The sequence below is a fragment of the Cygnus atratus genome, chromosome Z (assembly GCF_013377495.2).
Source record: "Cygnus atratus isolate AKBS03 ecotype Queensland, Australia chromosome Z, CAtr_DNAZoo_HiC_assembly, whole genome shotgun sequence".
NCBI lineage: Eukaryota > Metazoa > Chordata > Aves > Anseriformes > Anatidae > Cygnus > Cygnus atratus.
In genome coordinates this window covers 29,500,440-29,524,198 of record NC_066396.1, presented here as the reverse complement: position 1 = coordinate 29,524,198, position 23,759 = coordinate 29,500,440, and the positions used below count along the sequence as shown (strand labels likewise).

Below are 23,759 nucleotides of genomic sequence, written 5' to 3'. Positions count from 1 at the left end.
AACCTCTTCCTGATATCCAGCCTGAACCTCCCCTGTCGCAGCTTGACACCATTCCCTCAGGTCCTATCGCTGATCACTAAAGAGAATAGATGGATGCCTGCCCCTCCACTCCGCCTCATGAGGAAGCTGTAGACTGTGATAAGGTCTCCCCTCAGCCTCCTCTTTTCCAGGCTCAACAGGCCAAGTGACCTCAGCCGCTCCTCATACACCTTCCCCTCTAGGCCCTTCACCATCTCCATATCCCTCAAATACAGTGATATTATCTGTTTCAGCATCAAGTTGAGAAGATGAAACAGTGAATACAAGAACAGCCATTTTTTTTTCTTCTAAGAATTCAAGGCACTTAGGTTTTAAAACAAAACATACATTCAGCAAAACGTGTATTCAAAACATTCTCATACAATTTTCATTGACAGGATTTTTTGTTTCTGACCTAGGAGATGCTGGTTGTTGTAGATAATTAAGTTGTAATCAACTAAGCTCCAAAAATTGCATACATTTAATTTAATCTTTACAAAACGACATACCCACTTAACACTGTAGCCATATAAAGACCCAGTTTACGAAAGATTTCCCAGTCCTCAACTTCTATTATCTTCCCAGCAATTAAAAACACAATACCAATTGGCATATACCTAGAAAGCAAAAGTAAAGCAATTAAAAATGTATTCTCAGAAATACTGCATGCTCAACAAGTCACGATTTCTTGTACAGTAAAGGTTTTTGCAACAGATCGAATGATTTTCTTTGATGTTCTGTTACACAACTGATTTTACTCACTTGCAGCAAGGTTACATTAGAGAGAAAAAAAGACTAGGAAATCAGAATAAATGTTAACTTTGTGCATGGTCTAACAACTACTGCATGATCTACTGTCCCAGAATACACAGAAGTTGGGAATGGGTGTGGGTTTTGCCCTGCTGCAGCAAATGTTTATGAGTGGCTATAACCTTACTTGAAGATGGAAGTTTGCAGGGATGAGACCAAGATTTTGTGCTCTGATCACACAGAGATGGGAAAGGTCTCCTGCACTTTCAGGAACTGCCCTGTAGCACTGGGAACTGTATGTGAATCACCTACACAAAAGAGTCATTTTAATGTTGGGATAGCACAGTCATCAGTTTGTTGTTTGATGGAAGGGTCCCCATCCCACAGTGAACTTGCACAAGGCCATGTGCAGCAGAAATGAATAGCTGCATTGGCTGCTGCCTACAGCAGACAAATTCAAGGCAAAATTCAGGGCTTATGCTAGCACCAGTTCCTCTGCATTCCTTTTACCACCACAGAGCAGGCTGTGACACAGACAAGATGCCAATTTTCAGCTTTGATAAATGTAATATAAATTAATTTATAAATTTGTGAGTTTATGAAATGTATACATTTTAAAATATTAACTTATAAAAATGTGTGTGTGTTATCTCACAAACACAGTAGTACTTTCCCCCGGTGCAAAGTAGGGGGTCCTAGTTCCTGCTGAATGCTGAACTTGGCGAAAGGAAAACTAATTCCTCACACTGCCAGTGTCCATCTTTACCTTATACAAAGCAACAGTTCCCACATCTCTAGAGACACAAGGAGCCAGAAGCCAGACTCAGGCACATGCAAAACAAAGGGTAGCTTATGGGTAGGATCCTGTATTTGTAGCACATGCTAATACTGGGGTCTCATTAGCGGTAATTTGCTGCAGAGTGAGGAAGCCTATTCCATGGGACTTTAACTCAGTTGGGCACCAGATTTGTACTGTCTAGCACAGTACAAGCTGCAGAGACTAACCAGCAAGAAGCGTGCAGCTAAACCCTGGACAGGTTTACTGTTTTGCAGACATCTCAGTGTGCTGAAATGGAGGGAAAATACATGGAAGGGAAGGATCTGCTAAGCTACTGTTAGTGTGAAACAAGCAAGGTGGATACAGGCAGAGAGTACACAGCAAATGGCACAATACACTCTCCATGTAGGATCAAACTCTGGAAAGGATTGGATGTGCTTGTAGTGCTGATCCTGTAATTGTAATCTGCACACCTACTGAATGCACAGACACAAGCTTTGTGAATAGCTCTGAAGTCCAACCAAACACTATCAGATGTGTTGCTACTTTCTACTTCTTTCCCATCTGGGAACATTATGTGAGAATATTGTGAGAATGTTATCTCACAAAGCCTATTAGCACAAGGTAAATGATGCCAAGTTGTATCTTGCATATCATTTTGGATTTTGCTCTATGCTGTGGCTTGTACATTAGATTATATTTCTAAAGGAACTCAGCTCCTAGGACAGCTACCCTGTGAACGTACAGGCTATCAGGGAATAGTGTTCAAGACTTAGAAAGACATGTGGGTGATTCTTCTACAGTCCTCAAATCACTAGCACAGTTGTACTGGTTTGATATAAACTTCTAGTGACAATCTCTGAAAAACTCAAGATTCTTGTGTACCAATGGGACTGTTCCTTTAGTGTATAGTAAGTGGAAGCCTTGTCTCTAGTTTCCTCAAAAGGATCAAATTCTGTATAAATGAAACTGTTTACCAGCCTTCCTTTAAAGCTGTTTGCTGAAGAGCACACATACAAGAGCAAATGTGAAGTATGAGTCTGCTCTTACATTTTCAATGACAAAACCCCCTTAAAGAATTAGTTAGAAAATGCCAGTATACCCTTGGACTTACCACATAATTATCTGAACTATTCTCATTGTAGCTTCATTCAGTGCATTGAAAAAATCCACCAGCACTTGGCCTTTCTCTCCCATTTTCCCAATAACCATTCCAAAAACAAGACAAAAGACGATCAACCCAAGCACATTGATGCCATCAGAATACATGCCCACGATCTTGTATTCTTGGGTTTTGTTCTATAGATCAGAGTCAAGGGAAAAAAGTTACAATCTGAAAACACAGAGTTTACTTTAAAGAGTTCTAAAATGAAAGTATAATTAGATCTTTCTTTGGAAAGATATGGAGCTCTTCTCCAGATATTCCATCCGCTTTCTGGCATTGCTGCATGGGCAAGTTCAGGAATGAAGGTAGAATTAAAACTGCCTTTAAAAGCTTTGTATTTTAAGGCTATGCAATGATCTGATCACATCCTATGGGACAGTAAAGCACCCCTTAATTTATGTTGGCCTTTACAGACTTCTGACACAAAGAATGGCAAGGTCCAGGTATCCTCAGTCATGCTTTCATTGTACTCAATACTTACTCCGTACTGTGGTGAACAAATCTCAGCTGATGTAGAATCCCTGTGGTCATTTCTAAGCAGCTCAAGAGCTTTTGTTCAGATATAAGATAAATACTCCATTGTGTAAGACCTGGGATGATGCTGTTCAATTTTGCCCCCATTTAAAAATCTACTTTCCAGCTGAAGTCAGTGAAATTGCATAATTTATACCAGAGTTTGAAGCACATCACAAAAAAATCCTACTAACTAGGTAGTTATTCGCACATTCCTCTGTGTTTGTACAGTATTAATATATGATGGGTGCATTTCCTCACTGAATCCTGCTTCAGGATTTAATTAATGTCCTTTCATATAGCTCATATTCCCATGCTCTCACTATTATGTGATGAAATTTGGAAGGAGTACAGTAAAAGGAATATCGATCTTTTATTGTTCATAGTTCTGTGTTCATTGACTAATGAATTCCTTTCTTACTATTCTCCAGTGTAATTATAGGCTTAACAAACTGTCAACACCCATAAGCTTTCCAGACCTCTAACCAGAGGTTTGTTAAATATCTTTACTTCGGTCTCTTAACATTTTTTTACAGAATAACAAACTATTAAGTAACAAATGCTATCTATTATTTTGTTTTCCACTTCAAAAAAAAAATTACAATTTTCTATTTCTATTTCTAATTGACAATTAATTCACATATACATTTACTGGAGTATATGAATTCATTATCTTCCTATATAATCTATAATCTTTGTACTGTTTATAGCACTAGAGCCATGAGGTTTTCTTAAACTTACTTGAAGATCCTCATAATCAGCTCTAGCTCTAGCATTTATTAAAGTTTTGTGGCCTCCCTAAAATATATCTATGTACCATTTCCATATTTCTCTCAATCATTATGTGCCGTGTCAACTAAATCAAATTTAATCTATGTTCTTCCTTCCAAATTCATATATTATAACGGAATATAACAATAAAGGTCGCACCTCTGAAACCTCTGCTGTCGTAGCAGACGTAACAGATTCTTCTGTAAATATGGAGCTATTTTTATTCACGCCAGTTGTAACTTCCACTTTTTCACGTTTGGTTTTATACTGAAAAAGTTTAAAAAAAAAAAAAAAAAAACAGAACATCTTATTTAGAAATATGAGGAAACTCATGGACAAAGGCATAGACACCCCCTAAAAATAACACAAAAATAAACCTATCTGACACGCACATTATTTCCCAATTAATTGGGAATAATTTCCCAATTAATATGAGACACCATTGCTCTGTTATTGCTCAGATATTGTAATTCAAACAAGTGATTCAGAGGTAATATACTATGAATTCTGCTCTCCAGATTCCCAGGTGCCCTGCGGACCTGGGTGCAGTCTTGCAGTGGATGAGATATTGCTCCTGACAAAGGCAAAGGGATTTTTTTACTGGAACGGTCTAGAGAGAATCACCAACAGACACCCCTGGAGAGGCCCGTTGTGCCAATGCACTTGATACAAACAGAATGCTTGCACATGCTACACTGCTGGAGAACGTGTGTCAGTCTCATCACCTACAGAGGATGATGTAGCATCCTGCTCTAAGGATAATTACATCAATATTGTTTTATATGGCCCATAAAAAGAGGGACTTGTCTACCTTCATTCTTTCTATGAAGTTTAGTACAGGATTGTATACTTCCACAAGGCAGAAGAGTTGCCTCTGAAGTCATTAACAGATGAAAAAATCTGCAGGGAGAAGTTTTGTAAACTGGAAATATGCTCAGTGTTCCGCACAGCAGGACAGTTAACATCATTTTCTGATGGGAAAGGTAAACTGCCTCATGTACAAACTTCAGAGTAACTAGTAGGTAGCCACTGAAGAAGACAAAAAGGGAGAGACCATCACAAAATACAGTTTGATATACTTATGGGTAAAGATGACTGAATCTGAAGTAAGGCTGAGACAGAGGTTTCCTTTTTCAACTTCCAAATCTCACTGCTTCTGAAAAGAGATGTCTCAAATAGACTAACATCTGGCAACCTTTTCCTCAAGATGAACCAGCATCACTGGTAATGGACATTTGATGTGAGACATAGCGGGGCGAAGGCTGAGTTATGCAAACTTCATCAGACACGGAGGGATTTAAAGAACGTGGGAGTAAATCCTCATGACATTGTCCTTGTAACACTGCCTGTCCCAAAAGGGAAAAACTTAAGTATTAATACATTGCTTGATTTCTGCATCCAGCTCCTAAACAGTGTCTTTTTGCAAGGGATGATCAAGAGCTGACAACAAAGTATTTATCGTAATGGAAACAAAAAAAAATGCCTTAATATAAGTCTTTTTATGGGAGATTAAGATACTCATGGACTTCTAAGAAATTATTCTCAAATGACATAGTTTTTGAGAAATAAAATAACAAGAATTTGTAGTTAGCAATGAAAACTATAATAACAAAGAAGGGTGTTCAAACTCACCTGTTGAAAACAGGCCTGGACAAGGTTTTCTGGGAACATATTCCTGTTAAAAAAGTAGAGGCATTTCAACACTATACTAAGAACAAATTGTTTATCTAAATAAAATGATAAAATTCACTTCTTATCATTTTGTGTTCCTTTATCCAGAGAACAATGTGGTTAGCACTGACACAGCTGACGTCCAGAAAAATCAAGGGTTCAGGACTTCTAATGACCAGTAGACTGTCCTCCTAAGGTGGAATCCTTGGGCTTATTTTTCAGTATTTGATATTTCTGTTTGTTAGCTACTAAAGTTTGTTTTGGTTTGGTTTGGTTTTTTTGTTTGTTTGTTTTTGGTTTGTTTTGTTTTTCCTGCTGCATCATTTCCATCAATTGTACAAGGAGTACAAGGAGTACAGGAGACAGTCTGAAGTCTTTTACAGAATTTCTAAAATATATGCTGGAAAAAAAGAATAACTCTTACAAACACCATGCTGGAAGCACCACATGTGTGGTGTGTTCTATTGTAGTTCTGAAATATGAAATTAATCTTGGCTTATGGAAGATTCCCCTGTGTTATTCCAGGGTCAAGGGCTGCTGTCGTGAACTGAAAAATTAGGACATTAGGTCAGGAGAAGTGCAATCCAGTTGTGTCTCTCCTTTCCTATGGCAAATTTCACATTCAAACAGTTGCAGAAAACAGCATTAATTAAGTATTTATTGAATATTCAACTTATTTTCTAGAGAAAGTCAGTTTCTATAATGAAGCAGAATTCATTATGTCCCTTCCATATCTTGTACACACTTCTGTCATTATTTTTCAAGTTTTTAAAGTAATTTCATCTAAGACAAGAGTAGTTTGTAGAAGCCTGGGATTTACACTAATCTTTACAAGACTGTCTCGATTTGGATTGTAAATCTGATGAATCCACAGAAAAAAGTAACAATAAATCCTTTAAATCAGAGTTTCAGACCTCAACAGTAATTCCTAATTTACAGCCTTACATTTGTTTACAAGAAATTGAGCTATGAAGTGTAAAACCCAGAGCAGCCTAAATTATTGTTCTTATTATATAAAAAAAAGGGTTTGTGCATGGAGTTTCATCAGCCCTGTGAATATGTATGGACATATTCATGTGGAAGTTAGTGGTAAATGACTGCACTATGTTTTATTATGTGGCTGATCACAGTGTCCTGCTGTTTATACCTTGGGCAAACAACCCTGTGTAATGAGATGAATACTCCATAGAGCTGCCATTCTGCTCATGCACAGGCAGGAAGGAATAGAGGCTGGGAACTGCTGTGGATTGTTGAATGTGAGGTTGTGGGGTTGAGGACTGTTCACACCAAAGAGGTCTATCTCGATCTGGGCTGGGGTAGAGATGTGCCAGATGACAACAGACATTTGCTATTAAATAGGATACATACGCAGATACATACATGTATATATATATATATATATATATATACACATGTATATTAAAAAAATGGCAAAGAACTGTGGATCTGGAGTTGCATCTGCAAATGTCAGTCATTTCACGAAATGAAGAATGCTGAGAAAGCCACTTTTACATACATAGTTGAATCATACATGATAGATTAAGTAAAAATTCTAGGAAAAAAAATAGTGGGCATGAACAGTGACATGGAACAGAGACTAACTGCAGCTGAAGAAAAAAAAACTGCAGAAACGTTTGTGAGGGAACTGCTTAGCTACTATTGGAAATGCGGCCCTGTTTTTCTGGATTTTGCCTAATTCCTAAACATGTCTGAATTTATTCAATTCTTATCAATTCTGAAAACCCACTCAAGTCTTTTGCAGACTTTCCAGGGGCTGCCTTCTTCTAACCACTTTACACATCTATCATTTACCAGGATGCTATTGGAGACAAACTCATGACAAGGCTGCCTTACAAAACATTGATGCAACATTTTTAAAGAAACCACTTGGAATATACTATAAAATGTCTAACTTCTTGGAATACATATTACTCTCTACTTGTTCATTCCAAAAATATTGGAAAGTGTTTTTATTGTATTACATATTACAACTTTATTATTTGGACTTCTGCAAAAAGGGTATGGAAACAAAAAAAAAATCTCACCTGATCAGATCCAGCATGGCATCAACAGTACTGACTTCTGGGGTGCTGCCCACTCTGTCAATTTCATCTGCTGTTTGAGGCACTCCAGGTTTAATAGTCACAACTAAGACAATCCCTTAAGAAGGAGAACCAGGGAAACAGTTCACAGTGCAAGCAGAGGTATTGATACATCCTGTCTGTGTAATGCATCTTGTGTCGTTAAAATCTTCATGAGCTAAACTCATCAAATTTTCTTTGCTTTGGTAAAACTAGCTTATAGCAATAAAGCAACATAAGGAAGTGGCTACAGAAACAAAAATTTGGGGGCAGGAAATGCTAGGTCTAAACTTGTGACTACTGAAATCAGTAACTAATTTTCCACTGACTTTAGTGGCTTCATTTTAGGCATTTTTAATAATACATAGAAATGCTAGCCCTTTCCAAATATACACTTTTGATTTTCAAAATCCAAACTGCATTTATGTAACTCTGCACAATGAAACAAGTAATATCATAGTATCATGCAACATCTTATATTAACCTCTTAGATTAACCTCTGGAGGTTCTCTGGCTTAACCCCTCTTTTGGGACAGGGACAATTTCAAAGCTGGATCCAGATAAAATATGTCAGTCTTTATTAAGTCTTCCTCACTGTGTATTCACTGAAAATTCCCAGACAGATATTATCCTACACAGTGTGACTGCAGTGATATATTGCTCTCCATAATGCAACCTCAAGAATGACTCTAGCCTCGTATGTCTGTATGTGATACTTTATTGTTAAATACTGCTTTGGTTTATAAGTAGGCTACATACAATGCACATTTTGTACTTCAAATAAATATACAACAGTTTATTTTTAGTGGGTGATACCTGTGCATAGAATTAACTTGAACTCCACAAAACACAAAGGTAATCCACAAACGACATGACAGCTGTCAGCAGAGGGCTTAATTTTATTTCTCTTTAAGAACACAGCCTGAAGATGTCTGTTCAAGCAAATACGTGAGATTTCAACGCTGTTCGTAGGGAATGAACTTTCTGCAAGAGGAGATGTGAACTTCCGAGTGGTGGGAGTGGAGCCTGGCAGTGCCATAGGGGATAAAAAACTAGGAAGGGAACTGGATGACACAGAAAGCCATGTTTTCTCCCACTCTTTCAGGTGAAACAGGTAATACATTCTTGCATCTGAGAATTTATCATCTTACTATTGAATAGCAGGACTAACTTCTCCCTGCATCTGGCTACAAGTGTGTATAATGGTGTTTGTATGATTCCTGAATCTCCTCTCCATACTGTCTTGGCAAACTAGCATTGCCATAGTGCTGTATACTTCTAATTAGGCAATGATGAAGATTTTAATAGCATTGTAACTTTTTACAGAGTACCTAGTATTACGGCAATGACTGTAGTGCAGAAATAATATATGACTGCTCGCAAACCAATCTTCCCAGAAACACTGGAATCCAAAGCAGCAACACCTGCAAAAAGAAACACAAAAACAAAATGCTAAAAAATAGTCTTAGAAGAAACTAAGTATTTTTGTAGATGCTTAACTCTATGCAGGAAATATTTCCTTATTCTAGATATTTCTAAACACTTCATTAGCAGTTGCACTTCTGAAAAATTTCTGTAACAGACCAACTTATTTCCTTCTTCTTTACACCGTTTTACCTGGATTTTTCTAGTAAAAAAAATAATTGATCTTTTTCTGATTCCTTGGTGTAGGTGACGAATTAGATTCTTGTGTTCAATGAAAGCATGTTAGAATCTATTCCTATAATCACTTAACTGCTTCACTTCATCAGATCTGTAACATTTTGGTTTTAAAAGGACAGTGGGAAGGGAGTTACTCAGGTCTTTTATCCCAGGTTGCTCAAAAGCACACACAGACAAGCCAGGCTCATTCCTAGCAGGCTTGCTTTTGTGCTTTTGTTAAGAAGTTTTTGTTCATTTGTTTTTGGTTTTTTTTTTTTGGACTAAAGCTCTTCTGCAGGGGCTGGGTTGTACCCATTACTCTGCCTGTATCTGTCATTGCCAGGAACTGAGGGCTGCTTTTGTTAATGGAGGTGGGGAACGTTCTGAGGAATGTGTTGTTCTGCGGTTACCTTAGCATCTGGCAGCAATATAATATCAAACTGATCAGGAAGTGTTTGTAATTGTTTAAAATATTTACAGTTGTGTCTGTAGGCATACAATTCAGTAACCAGGATAAAATGAGCATCGTGACTTGACTGTCTATAACGACTCTAGTTAATAATTCATTGCTATCTATTATACATTTGTGATCCATTTACAGTTTTATGTTTACTGAGTCAGATTATCAAAGTCTGGCCAGATTCCCTTACCATGAGGATATTTAGCCTCAGAGAAACATGATCTTCCAGAAAGAATTAAGTTTCAAAAACAAAGGAAAAAAAATCAAAGATTTCTGACACTAATGAACTTACTGATCTTTGAGCTCAGAAAGGATTGTAGCAAGCATACTTTAACCAAGTGTTGATACCTCTTTCAGAAGATATACTAACAGCAGTAACAACTTGTGCCTAGAGTATTCATATAATGCCTTACTTGCTCTGTTAATTGTTATTCAAAATGCAAACAACCCTGTTAGGGGAGAATGAAGGTTATTTTATTTCATCATCGACTTGATCACATTGGGATCTTCCACAAAACAGCATATTGTCAGATTGATGGCAGAAGAACTATATACAAATGCAGAAATCATTACATAAAGACTATCTCACTTGTACAACAAATAATGATAATACAAATCTATTCCTATTGCATTGTGGTAGAGACCAGTGCACATTAAAAAACAGTGCCACAGTAATTACAGGAGGCTTGCAGCACTGAGGTGGTTGTTTGAGGAGCAAACAATAGAATTGACATAGAATCTGGGTTATCATTTTCATTTCTTGCCTTGGCAACTGGGTAAAACACGGTGGAAAGGAGACTCTTTGCAATGCTGTAGGATAAACTGTGGAAACTGGCAGTAAGAACTCTTGAGATGGATAATAATACGTAATGGATTCTATGGACAATGGAAGAGTTGGTTTCAGTGTCTGTCAGTGCTAAAACTTACACACCTGCCATACAGACTTGGAAGGTTTAACATCACATTTTTTTTAAAAAAGTGAACTGGTATTACCAAAGTTCCATATTTTTTAACAAAAAGTTCATAAAAATTAGAAATCACTGAATTCTATAATGAAGCTTGCTTTATAGACTGTCAATAGCAGTCAGATGGCCAGTAGAGGTAAGATGGGATGGTAACATATTCTCATGGGATGCAGTTCTTCACAAAACTTGTTTTATGATCTTTTTCTGCTTGACAGTCTTGCTGAGCCAGCGTACAGCTTAATACACATGCAAGTTTATTTCCCCATAGTACTCAGTTATAAAGATTCTACAATTAGTATGACACAAAATTCCTATGACAGCAATTCTGGTGGCTCCAAATAAAATCCCTTTCCAAACTAGTATGTTCACTGAAGTTATAGAAGCATAATTAAAGGCAAACTTTGCCCCTGCATTTTTAAACTGGATAATGATCCTGTTAAAGAGTGAGCTGTGCTAGAATCTAGGTTGTGCTTCTACTGCAATGTTGGTGCTGCTTTCCTAGGAACTGTAAAAACTTGCAAATAAGTCAGGCAGACATGATTAAATAAGTACAAGTATGCTATAGCATGACAAGCTTTTTTTTTGTTTGCCTTTTTTTTTTTTTTGAAAACAGCTGTACTCTGAAACAAAATTGGATTCAGGATTATGCTTCTTTTTGTGAATGAAGTAGCATCCACTAGAAGTTCCACAGATAGATGTACACAGGTTTATCTTGTTAAATGTAGGAAAACACAATATATAAAAGTAGCTTTTTTTTTTTTCCTGATACATCCCACTGTCATGAGTGAGAAAGTCATAATATGTTATAATTGATAGCTATAGGCTTCTCAAGCCAACTGAGAACAAAATTTCCATTGAAATAACACCACAAGTCTGTAATTTCTTTGCACATAACTGAAAGATTTAATGGAAGATGCACTAAACGAAGCATACAGCTTACTCTAGTTCATAAGAAAATTTATTTCTCAGACTAAGATGGAACACAAGCTACTCAAAACGGAAAGCCTGCAATGTTGTAAATAAAGATAAGATCACAAAAACACTGCAGTTAAACTTGTGTATCTACTGTGGATTGCCACTACATCTAGTTTATTTGCACTTTCCCTCCCTTGACCTACCCCCAAGTTTTATACTGTTTAAACAGGTTTAAGCAGATTGACTGCAAATGAAGTTTATAGAATTTTATTAGGCATGATGGATCCTCCTCCATACTTGAGCATTTTACATTTCAAAATTGCTGTATTTCAAATTAGTTCCTTAGATTTTCTTTCAAGAGATATTCCAATTGAGCCACAGACACTGAAGTGTGGAACTCCATTCTGTGGTTATAATACACAAGACTTCAACTGGTGTTAAAATCTATTAATCTATCTACTCCTTATCTATGTTATTTTAAGCAGAATAAACACTTTAATATCTGCAGCCAAAGATGGGAATCAATTGCACAGTCTCCTGCAACTGCTTTTTTTTTTTCAAAGTTATCTACTTTGCAAAACATACACTTGTAAAAGAATAAAAAAGGAAACAAATGGTGAAGTCGTCTCTCACATACTCTCTTTCTTGTCCCAGGATCTCCAAATCCAACCAAAATGAAATGCTGCACTGCCTAAGCACCCTTTTTAAGGAAAGGATGGGACAAACAACACGACTGATGTTAACCATTTTGTCTGACAACATATTAGAAGACACTAAAACACAATAGGAATGAGGGATGCCATAAAAACCTCAAAAGAACAGCACAGGCACACACTTTGGAGTAAGATATGCAGATCTTCTGTTTTAAATACTACCAAAAAAATTAAAAAAGGAAAATTCTAATTCAGCCATTCATCATTTTACACTAACTTTTAAAAATTCTGTATCCAGTCCTTTTTTATTTGAATATTTTCATTGGTGTTGCCAGGAAGCCTTTCAATTTAATTTTCTTTCATTTTCAAAGCTGATATTTTTGCTTTATTACCAGAGGATTTCCAGGCCTTCCCAATTTTGAAAAATGAACCGAAAGGGGTACAATACGAAACTTGCAAAAATCCGGAGTGGCAAAACTGAATTATTACAGGTGATTAAACCTGTCTGGTTTTGTCCTATGTTGTGTTCTGCTACTGATTTTTGCACTTGGAATATGCCATGTTGCCTAAGTTAGAGAAAAGAAACACAGCTCTCCAACTCACTTTAGAAGCCTCGTCTACATGGAGAAATGCATCAAACCAAGAGTTGTATTATAACTGAATGATATTCATCTGCAATTTCTGAAGTCCATTTGAAATTTCTTAGAAAATCTCGCATATATTTAGAATTGCTTTCCTAAAATGTTCATGTATAAAGAAAGCTCCTTACACAAGGGTATAGTCTGATTTAGGAAAAGCGGGGCCTAAATACTAAACATGATGTTTCTGAAATTTTTACTGGTAGCCACTGATGGAAGTATGAATCATTTTTTTAGTTTCTGATTTATGGAAAATTACACATTAGTGTAACATAAGATTGCAACTTTAATTAAGACCAATATTTACTAGTATTTACTATTTTCTCTCTGAAAAGAGTGATTTTTTTTTCCTTTTTTGATGTCACGGGAACAGAGAACATTCCTAAACAAAACTGAACTTTGAAAGTGCTGGAAAAGTTATAATTAAGGCTTGAAAAATCATTGAATTGTATGCTTCAATAGTAGTGACAATACAGAAAGACTCTTGAGAAACCCAATTATTTTCTGCATTTTTTGTGACACTTGTCTTTCTTTGCCTTGCTGCTTAGAAAGGTTGTTTTGGAACACTGAACTGAAAACAGTTCTTACATTTTCTTGCTTTTTCCTCTCTTCATCAGCTGATGATGATTCCACTCCCATTAAATATAGGAGTGCCTCTGCTCAGCTGCCAACTGAGTCAACCTCTTCTCAAGCCTGAAGGTTGGTCTACAGCTTTCTTATTGTTTCTCAGTAAATGTAACAAGATTCTCAATGATTTATGTACTTCTTTTTCAGTTTTCAAAAACAGTTACTTAGATTTTTCAGAATAAAAATAAAGCTTAATCATAGAATCAGAATCACAGAGTACCCCAAGTTGGAAGGGACCCACAAGGATCACTGAGTCCAGCTTCGGTCTCCACGTGGGACTACCCAAAAACCAAACCATATGTCTGAGAGTGCTGTCCAAACACTTCTTGAATTACAGCGCGCTTGGTGTCGTAACCACTTCCCTGAAGAACCTGTTCCAGTGCCTGACCACCTTCTTAATGAAGAACTTTTTCCTAATATCCAATATGAACCTTCCCTGAAACAGCCTTGTGCCATTCTCTTGGGTCCTATCCCTGGTTGCCAGAAACTTTCTGAGTCTCCAGGGAAAAAAAGATCAGAGAGTGCAGCAGTCCTGCATGGGAATTACAGATTGAGGTGATATACCATGACACTGCAGCCCATCCTATACCATGTTGGTACCACCAGGATCATGCGCAGTGCTGAGGTGAAGCTCTGAAAATGGCCAGCGACTCCCAGCAGGCACTCAGCAATGACAGTGCAAGGCACCCCATCTTCAACAGCACAGTTGCAGGGAGTCAAAATTGACAAAAGGCAGGGTCAGCAGATACCCATCTCAAGAAGTCCCACCAGGCAACAGTATCCAGTAAAACATATGACAAAGTGACACTCATGGCAGCACAGTGTCACTACTGTGCCACCTTGCTGACCTGCCTATGCAGTTGCTTTATTTCTACCCAGATCCAGAGTAACTCTGTGAAATTACAATCTGAAAGACCTGTCCTGCAGACAACTTATCTAAGTAGATGTGAGTGACAGGCACATTCTCTCATTACCAGTTATGAAATGAAGTAGAGAAGGGAGGCCCATTGTTTCTAGACTTGCTTGCGTAATTAGGGCATTTTTCCAATGTTTCATGTAAAAGAAACCAATCACCTAATAAAAATTGTTGTTATTGTTATTATTACTATTTAATAACATATAACATAATACATAGGAATATAAGTATATGATTTAAATATATAATTTAAATGCATATTAATATATATTATATACATTATATATAAATATGTATACTTATATAAATACTATATAGTATGTCATACGTAAATATATATTATATAATAAATAATATATTTTAATATAATAATTAATAATAACAATGCAAGTTTTGTACTCAGGAAAATTATTCAGACAAATTAATGCAGTTGGTAGACAAACCAGCCTTGCCCCCCGTGACCAACCTATAAAATCAGACAAATCAAGTACTAATATTAATGTTCTCATTGTACTTATTATTTTGGTTGGAAAAAAAATGGGAGTTTAAGAGAGGCAACCTTGTAAGGTACACTTACAAGTAGTTGGAACTATATGATCTTTAAGGTCCCTTCCAACCCAATCCATTCTGTGATTAATGAAACCTCCAAAAATATTGGACCTCACTAGTCCTTCCGTGTTGTTCCTTCATGTTGGAATGACCTTCTACACTGCCCACTTAAAATAGAAATTTTATGCCAGTATATATATATATATATACCGGTGTGTATATATATATATATATATATATATAAAACTACATTTTGTATAGTATGTAGTTGATCACCAAGTAATTGACTAGAGTTGCTATCATAACCAAAAAATTACCAACACAAGAGGGATCTACTCTCTGGGTAGAGCGCTTGCTCTGTACTACAGGTGCCAACACTGGTAAAAAAACTGAAACAGTGTAATCCATGAATTACAGATTTTGTGTAGTTTAGATAATATTTTAAACTGAAACAAGCAAATCAGTGCCTGACATGCTTAAAAGTCAAGTAAACAATATGCTCTCTGTAGAAGATGGTACTGCACGACGTTTTTGTGTGGTTTGTACCAGTGTTTGCTTTGGAGGCATATATGAAATGCAAATGTATCCAAATGGCTTTGGTACTAAGTATAACACTGTTGTTCTAGAGTTATTCACTGTGCTTCATTAATATTGTGGTATCTGTGAGATCTAGGAGTGAAAAAGGTTGCATTCAGGACTAGAAACAGTCACAAGGATGTTCTGACTTCTGGTGACTATAACTTACCAGCTGCCTAGTGGACAACACCTACATCCTTAGAGTTTGCCATACCATTCTACAGAGTTGTCCTAACTGAGCACAAGGGTTTATGCTTCCAGGTATTCTTTTCCTATACATCATAAGAAACGGAATCTTTAATTTGGTGTTGTCATTGTCCAACAGCAGCAATCATACCTAGACACTTTGGCATTTTTTTGCTGTTCTACAAATTCTGGTGTCATCAAGTGCATCATCTCCTGCAGTACTTCTTAGCTGTTCTCAAAGCTTGTAATAATACCAGAAGAAATCAACTGAAGTTCAGCAGAAGCTAACAGGATCTTTTCCTTCCATCATCTAACTTTATCTGCACAACAAATTGATCATTAAGTGTAATCAGCAAAAGGCTGAGCTGTTTACCTGCCTTTGCCAACAGCATGAAACTTGATGATCACGACGCAAGTTTTCTCTGTAGAGATTGATGCCACTTATCCAGCTCCATAGCACTGGTGGTTGGCTTTTTTCCTTTAATGTCCATGAGTGACAGAGGGAAAAGTCCAGTTCAAGGGCCTTCCACATTCAAACAATTGCCATCCACATCATAGCTTCTTCCTTGACAATTACAATTTTTCTCTTTCGTAGCTAATTACTTTTTTGTGGAGAAATAACTGCAATCCAGCACACATCAACAACTCTCTTAGATTTCTGATATTTAATTCACAATTGTAACAAAAATATAGCATCAAATGTTCCTAAAGAGTAGAATGCTATGGCTTTTACACCTTCTCATACATGAGTCAGATGTTGATTGAAGAACAAAATGCAGTTCTGAAACTGCTCCAAACTGCCATCAGTCTTACTGCTTTAATTGAGAAATTTCAGTAGATGCTAGAGGAATCATTAAAGAATTCTTGACATCTTCAAAGCTTCCACTTTTTAATTCTCCCCCTCCTCCTGCCCCCACCTTCCATTTTGGCTATTCTGGCTGCAACGTGCATGCACTAAGACATAGAAATGATACTACAAACATCCAGCAGTGTCAGGTCTGTTTAAAACTTTTTCACGGGATATTGCAACAAACATAAGAAAATAGAAAAACATAGGGGATTCTTAAAATGCATATACAGTATTTCAGTAAGCAATCCTTCTAAAGGAACCATAATGGTTTATACAAAAATAGCAGTGTTGTTTCATTCCAATAGCTGTGCTATATGTTTTTGAAACAAAAAAATACTCTTAGAAAAATACTAGGAAAAAAATAACAAAAGGATGAAGAAATGCAGAAACAGACCTCTTGATAAACGGATAGCTGTCTGAAATGCATGAATTTACTTGACTTTAAAAGATGGAGCTGGGAGTATTCTTAATATAAGACATGAAGAGTATCAATATTTCAACGGCACCTGACTGTGTGGTATGACCTGACCTCTCCATCTGGTTTGTTTTTCAGAATGCCATTTACCTCCCACTGACTGTTCTCAATTCTCTAATCTTCACAGAAGTGCTGGTTAAGTCACAATCACAATCTTTCTTAGAGGCATGTAAGCATTTTGAGTTAGCTGCCTTTTCTTCTACTTGCAAGAGAAAACACTTACATAAAACCAGCATTTGGCCTATATCTTCAGAATTGAGAAAAGATTCTTGCTTGAGGAAAGACACACCAAATTCTAGCTCTATTGTTGACTTTTGTAGCAAGCTTATTGCTCATTTTCTTATCCCTTTATGTGTCTAAGAGAATCCAAATCTGCATTCTTACTCCATAGCTCACTGCCAGTTGTAATCAGCGCAAAGACCACAAATTCCAGGAAAGGAAGAAATCTCATATACATAATCAAAGATTTTATCTTATTTCCATGTAAATTTTATCATCATTTGATAGTTGGTTCATGTAAGTTAAGTGGGAAAGGTTCTGTCTCACGTCAGGGAAAGGTCTTCTCTGTTGTCCTAAACATGAAGTCAGGTTTGGAGAGATCTTTGAGTCCAAATTGCGTGGCATTATGTACACAATCTCCCTTGTGACTAAGCAGACACAGTGATTCTTCCTTAACAGGGACACATGTTGGAGTCCCACTCCCTGAGACTCAGAAGGGGTATAAATAGACTAAATGTTAAATTTGTCAACTAATCTAAAGTTTTTTCGGCCAGTCAGTCTCTTCCTGATGAAGCTCTATCTGCCTACTTTCACAAGGCCTCTTCATTTCCTGTATGAAGAATGTTCTTCTCGTATCTTCTAAAAACAAGGGTGCCAAAGACATCTGTCCTCTGTCCTTTTGCCCTTGGCGTAGTATTTCTTATGGTGACCTTTTGAATGGAAGGACCTTTTATATAAACTTCAGGCAGTAACAGGTGCAGGAGAAATCACTGTAACAGCAGTGAAATCAGAGCCTACACTTTACTGAAGCCATCCTTGACCCACCTGTCATTTTCCCTCTTTTCAAGGGAGTTTCTGAGTCTTTTCTCTCCTTTTCTGCCCGTTTAGTTGAAATGAACTTTTAGTACAAGTTTACCCTGACTTTAATAAATCTCCTGAAAGCTCATTTTCTCCATATTCTCCCTGAACTGTAAGTTTACTAATTAGGTTCAAAAAGAATTACTGTTCTTTCCTTCCAAGGGCTAAACGGTTTGTCTCCTGCTCTTTTTCACCTTGCCCTTTGGAATTCTCTAGGAAATGTAGTATAGCATCCCTTGCAAATGAACAAGACTGTCAGGACCAAACAAGCAATTCACACGTCTATTCAAATACACTGACATTAAGTCAGTGACATTAAGTCTGACACTTCAGACTGCATGATTCTATTCATTAATTCATCATTCAGCTAAGACAGAGGACTCAGATGCTGTTATCTGTATTAACTGTAGATCTTTCTCAACAATCTTTCACTTGATATGCAACTCTTAGAATTTTGTTTCTTCCCCGTGTTTACTATGTCATGGGACTCTGCATTCCTCTTTGTGTCTACCCTTCCAGTAGCTAATTGAATGACATATATAGCTAAGTCATGTTAGGAGGACAGTTCTCACCCAGATGTTGCCTGAGAAGATCAGGTAATGAAGGTTTGCCATGGCAAACAGAAGACCCAGTCACTGTGGTATGTAATCTCTCGAACCACATTTTTGGTGACCTACCATCTCTGTCTTTAGTGTTTGTTACCAGAAGTCTTCCATTCCTATTCTGTCAGTCCCACCATAGCAGCAGTTTTTCTATCTGTTCAGATTTCATTGTTACTGAAATGGAAAAGTATATGACAGCTTGTAGCCATTATCATTTCAGTAAACTTGATAGAAATGGAACTAATCTCCTTTTCTTTGGAGAAAATGTTTATTCTTCTACTAGTACAGTTCTGTAAGTGCAACGTAATAGCGTCTTACAAATGAGTTGATGAAAGCTTGCAAATTAATGGTTGGGAAGGGGGAAGGGGGGCAAATGTGTGCAGGTGTCCTGGTTTCAGTTAGGACAGAGTTAATTTTCCTCCTAGTAGCTGGTAGGGCGCTATGTTTTGGATTAGGATGAGAAGAGCGCTGATAACATGCTGATGTTTTAATTGTTGTAGAGCAGTGCTTACACCAAGCCAAGGACTTTTCAGCTTCTCGCTCTGTCCTGCTAGCGAGCAGGCTAGGGGTGCAGCAGGAGCTGGGAGGGGACAGACCCAGGACAGCTGACCCAAACTGGCCAAAGGGGGCAGGGTGAGCGAACGGCTGTGTGGTGTTTAGCTGCCAGCCAGGCTAAACCACAACAGCAGGTAATGAATAAGCATCTGTTAGTGCTATTTAAATACCACAAAAACATTTAAAAACAGAAAAATTTCAAATCCTACTTACATGATCTAATGAGACTACCACTGGGTTAGCAAGATAAATATTGGTCTTCTGACTTTGAAGAGGCACTGAAAAAAGCAGATGTTTTTTTTCTGAAGAAACACAGTAAAGCATAGAATATAATAACAGTTACAAAGAATACTCGATACTGAAAGAGAGTGTCCTGGATGATTCAGGAAGCTTTTGAAAAAGTAGCTGTTACGAACCTTCTAAATACCAGACAGAAAGGGAGAAATAACGGGAGATTAAATAGTTTATGGAGATCAAAGGGATTAAATCATTATGAAATGGTACAGTTCAGGTAAGATGTCCGGAAAAATGTCTGACGCCAGATGTCAGTTCATTAACAGGTTGCTGTGCTGTCCTGTGAGCAGTTGGCAAAATCAACATTGCAGTATTGTATTATGATCCTTCCCTAGAGAGCTGATTGGACTACATGCATAAAAAGAAGACATTAGTACTGATTTCCATTTGTCTAATTTGCACATAGTATCACTTGTACAAAAAACATATTTTTCCTCTAGAAAGCTTTTAGAGGCTACATAAACGCATGTTAGCACCTTTTCAGAAGACTCAATGTTCCTTGGGTGGAATATAATAAGAGCCTATAAAGAATGAGAATGACATATCAATCTGCCAAGCTGGACAGGCTAGGAAGATTCATAGGAGAAATCACATTCAGTTCATGAATATAGCAGAAACAGCTTCTGCATTGTTGCAGGAGAAATATGTATGGAGTGAATACAGAAAACTCAAGAGTACTGAAACTAGCTGAATTACTCCAGAATTACTAGTGGTAGAAGGTATAGGTGTACAAGTTTTAGCTTCCAGATTCTCATAAAGAAAACTTTAACATGACATTTTTTAATTGATCATGAAGTCTACAGATACAGAAATGGAGTAAAAAAGTGAATGCAGTTTGTTTTACTTAGTGGAATTGTTGCTTTACATGCTGAGCTCCAGAACAGAAGAGCTGAAGACACTAACTCACTTCACATCCACACACACTGGTGTCACCAGCAGACCCACAGTGATATAGCTGGGATGGGAGGCAGTGGCTGCCAATGCCACAGAACATCTGCAGTACTGAAGCTCTCTGCCCTTGAGAGCTGGTGGTAATCATGCTCCATGAACCAGAAGTCCATTTCAAAGTTTTATCACTATAATTTAAAGCCTTAAATAATATAAGGGCTGTCTCAGTTGCATAAGATCACTGATATTGATGGGTAAGGAGAAGATGATTGTTACAGGAGTAATCCAATGGGGATGAGCACAAAGCTTTGTCCAATAGCCCATGACTATGCAGTCCTCCCTGCCTCAATGACTGCACATGGACAGTGGGGACAGGACCTCCAGTATCCCTCAGTACAACTGAAGGTAAAACTCATTAACAGTAGTCTAACAGTTCTCGCCCTTTGTCCAACGTACGTGATAGAAAGGGACAAGGTGAATTCCCTGCCTGAGCTCTGGGAACAATTTTATTGCTATTATACAAAGGATTTGCTTTCTTGCTGGTTCTTGTCACATCTGAAACGTAGACATGCAATTGGAGAGTGCAGCTATTGCAAGAGACAGTCTCTGAGTATGTTAAGCCAGATCAGGGCTTATCCCTGGTGGAAACAAGTGCGCTTGTTCATGATGCACAGGGCCTGTTAACAATGCCTCGACAGCAGAGCATCTCTCAATACAGAATGCAGGAACGGAAACTGTTGAAGCAGCTGTCACCCACCTCAGGAATGATGATATCAAAAGAAAAGTTATTTGGAAGCTTTCAGGAGGTTCAGGCTGGATGTTGGGAAAAGGTTCTTCACTGAGAGGGTGGTCAGGCAATGGAACAGGCTCCCTATGTAAATGGTCATGGTACCAAGCCTGTCAGAGGACAAGAAGCACTTGGACAATGCTCTCAGACATACGGTCTGATTTTTAGGTGGTCCTGGGTGGAGCCAGGAGGTGGACTTAATGATGGGTCCCTTCCAACTCGGGATATTCTATGATTCTATACATTTACAGAAAACAAAATAGTTTTGTTCTCTCACCTTCCTATGCTCATTCACAGTACTTTAAATCTATGGACTTTTTATACCTGATGGAGCTAACAGATCTACTCCTAAGCACAGCCACAGTGCGTTCGGCTGTGTGTTTTAACTGTAATTATTAATACAGTGAGGGGAAAAAAAAAGTTGTTTGTCTGAACTCTTCTGACTTTTAAAGATAAACTATATGAGAAATAAGAACAACCTGATTAATACTCTGATTTTTCTCATTGCATTCCTGTTCTTTTGTCTCGCATTTTGTCTCCTTTGCCACAAAATGTGGTTTTGTGATAAAGGAAACTAGTAAATTCCCCAAAGTAGACCAAGGTAGGAAACTGCCTCTTCAGTTTTGAACAATGGAAAAGAACAAATAATTTAAGATACCCTTCCATCAGCCATGAATCAAGATCCTCTTCCCATAGGGAAAACAAGGGTCTCCACAAATGGGAAAAGTCATGTGGCCTCCATACTTCACTGGGACATACTTCTCTCTCACATAGCTGTAAAATCCTAGTCACACTAGAGAAAAATAATCTTTATACTACGACAAAGAAGTGCAAAGAAAAAAGTGTGCAGTTGGTACTGGGAAAGGTGAAACTAGCAGGATGCTTCAGACAGTACTCCAGCAGTAACCAACGCAGGCCCTGAAGCAGGAAGAATTTATTTCTATAGTCATGGAAACCTAGCGGATTGAAGCCTCACCAGACTCACAGTAAGGCAGGTATTTTATTTACAGCTCACACAGAGCTGCCCTCAGAAAGGCAGTTGATACTTTTTTTCACTGTTTCTGAGGTCTGCTGTGTGTAGGCCACACACCACATCAGTTCTTTTGAGAAATTTTAGTTTTCCTCATAACAAATCCTCTATAACAAGTTCAGTTTAGGAGCTGGGAAACTCCCATGCACGTGTCCTAGCCTCTTTGGAGCTGCCTATGAGGACTGGAAATGCAGGGAGGGCCTGAAACACACAGAAAAGTTTTAATAATGTTTTACTAGGCAGAGAAGATAAGAAATGATGGAAAGACTATTTCAGGAATTAAAACAGATGTTGAATAGCTGATAAAATCATGTCCTCAGTATGGAGATCTGTGACACGTACCTGGTGTTGTGTGTTGCAATTTTTAACCCAATACACGATATGGAAAACAGAACAGGCACTATTGTGACAGAGCTACGATTACTGGCATTTATGAATGACCCTGAAAATATCATTAAAGGTCATTTTTGAAAGTCAATGAGGCAGGCAGACTGAAGTATCACTATCTTAGAAGGACTGACTGAAGAGGTATGGGAATCAAAGTCATGGCATTTTAGTACTACCTGAAGGGCTGGAGTTGTTGGTTACTCTGGCTACTAACACACGACGTGTGCAAGAAAGAAGGCCAGAAACCTTGCACTGATTAGCTAGATACAGGCTTGGTCATGTAAGTTCACTGAACTTGTACCCAAACATGGAGCACAACAGTCCAGAAAACTGGACAGCTGTCTCCACCCTAACCTCTGTTGTGATCCTGACAGGAAACAGATTTGCAAACAGTTACTGCTATTACTCTGGGGAACAGCTTACACAGTGAACCTCAATCCATGAAAAAGAAAGCTAAAGGTGATTAAAGGGGCTACTCTGCTCAGTATGCAGACATGTGATGAGATATCCTGCAAAATTCTAAAGAATTTTCATTCTCTCAATAAAATTAGAGTTGTGAGTTTCTATTACTTTCAAAGATAGTTTACAGGCTTTTAAGTACTCCACAGTTATTTAGATTTACGCCCCAAAACTCCCAGAAAGCATGCCAGAAGTTTCCCCTACTCCTTCTCCTTACAGGGTACCCAAAATAATCTATTTTTGGTACTTGTCAAAACATATCTTCTTTTTGAACAGTACTTTAAAGAAGCTGATTTGGCTTGTTGAGTATTACATTCAGTACAGGTGTGGTTCTGAATGTCATAGAAACTGTCATTAAGTAACAGGTTAGGCTTCTGATTTTTGTTTTCAATTTTCCTATGCCAATACAGGAGGAAATATAAAAGACAAACATGAATGGTGCATTATTTACTAATAGTGACTTTGAATAATAGCAGTCGAAG

General features: G+C 37.6%; 1 protein-coding gene across 1 annotated transcript in view; it reads right to left on the bottom strand.

Moving 5' to 3' along the window:
* SLC1A1 (solute carrier family 1 member 1) overlaps positions 1-23,759 on the bottom strand; it is a 60,559-nt gene that overhangs the window by 13,162 nt on the left and 23,638 nt on the right. The window contains 6 exon segments of the mRNA XM_035565829.1: positions 528-635; positions 2,661-2,845; positions 4,155-4,262; positions 5,628-5,670; positions 7,712-7,826; positions 9,079-9,171. Of these exon segments, the coding sequence (XP_035421722.1) occupies positions 528-635; positions 2,661-2,845; positions 4,155-4,262; positions 5,628-5,670; positions 7,712-7,826; positions 9,079-9,171 (652 nt within the window).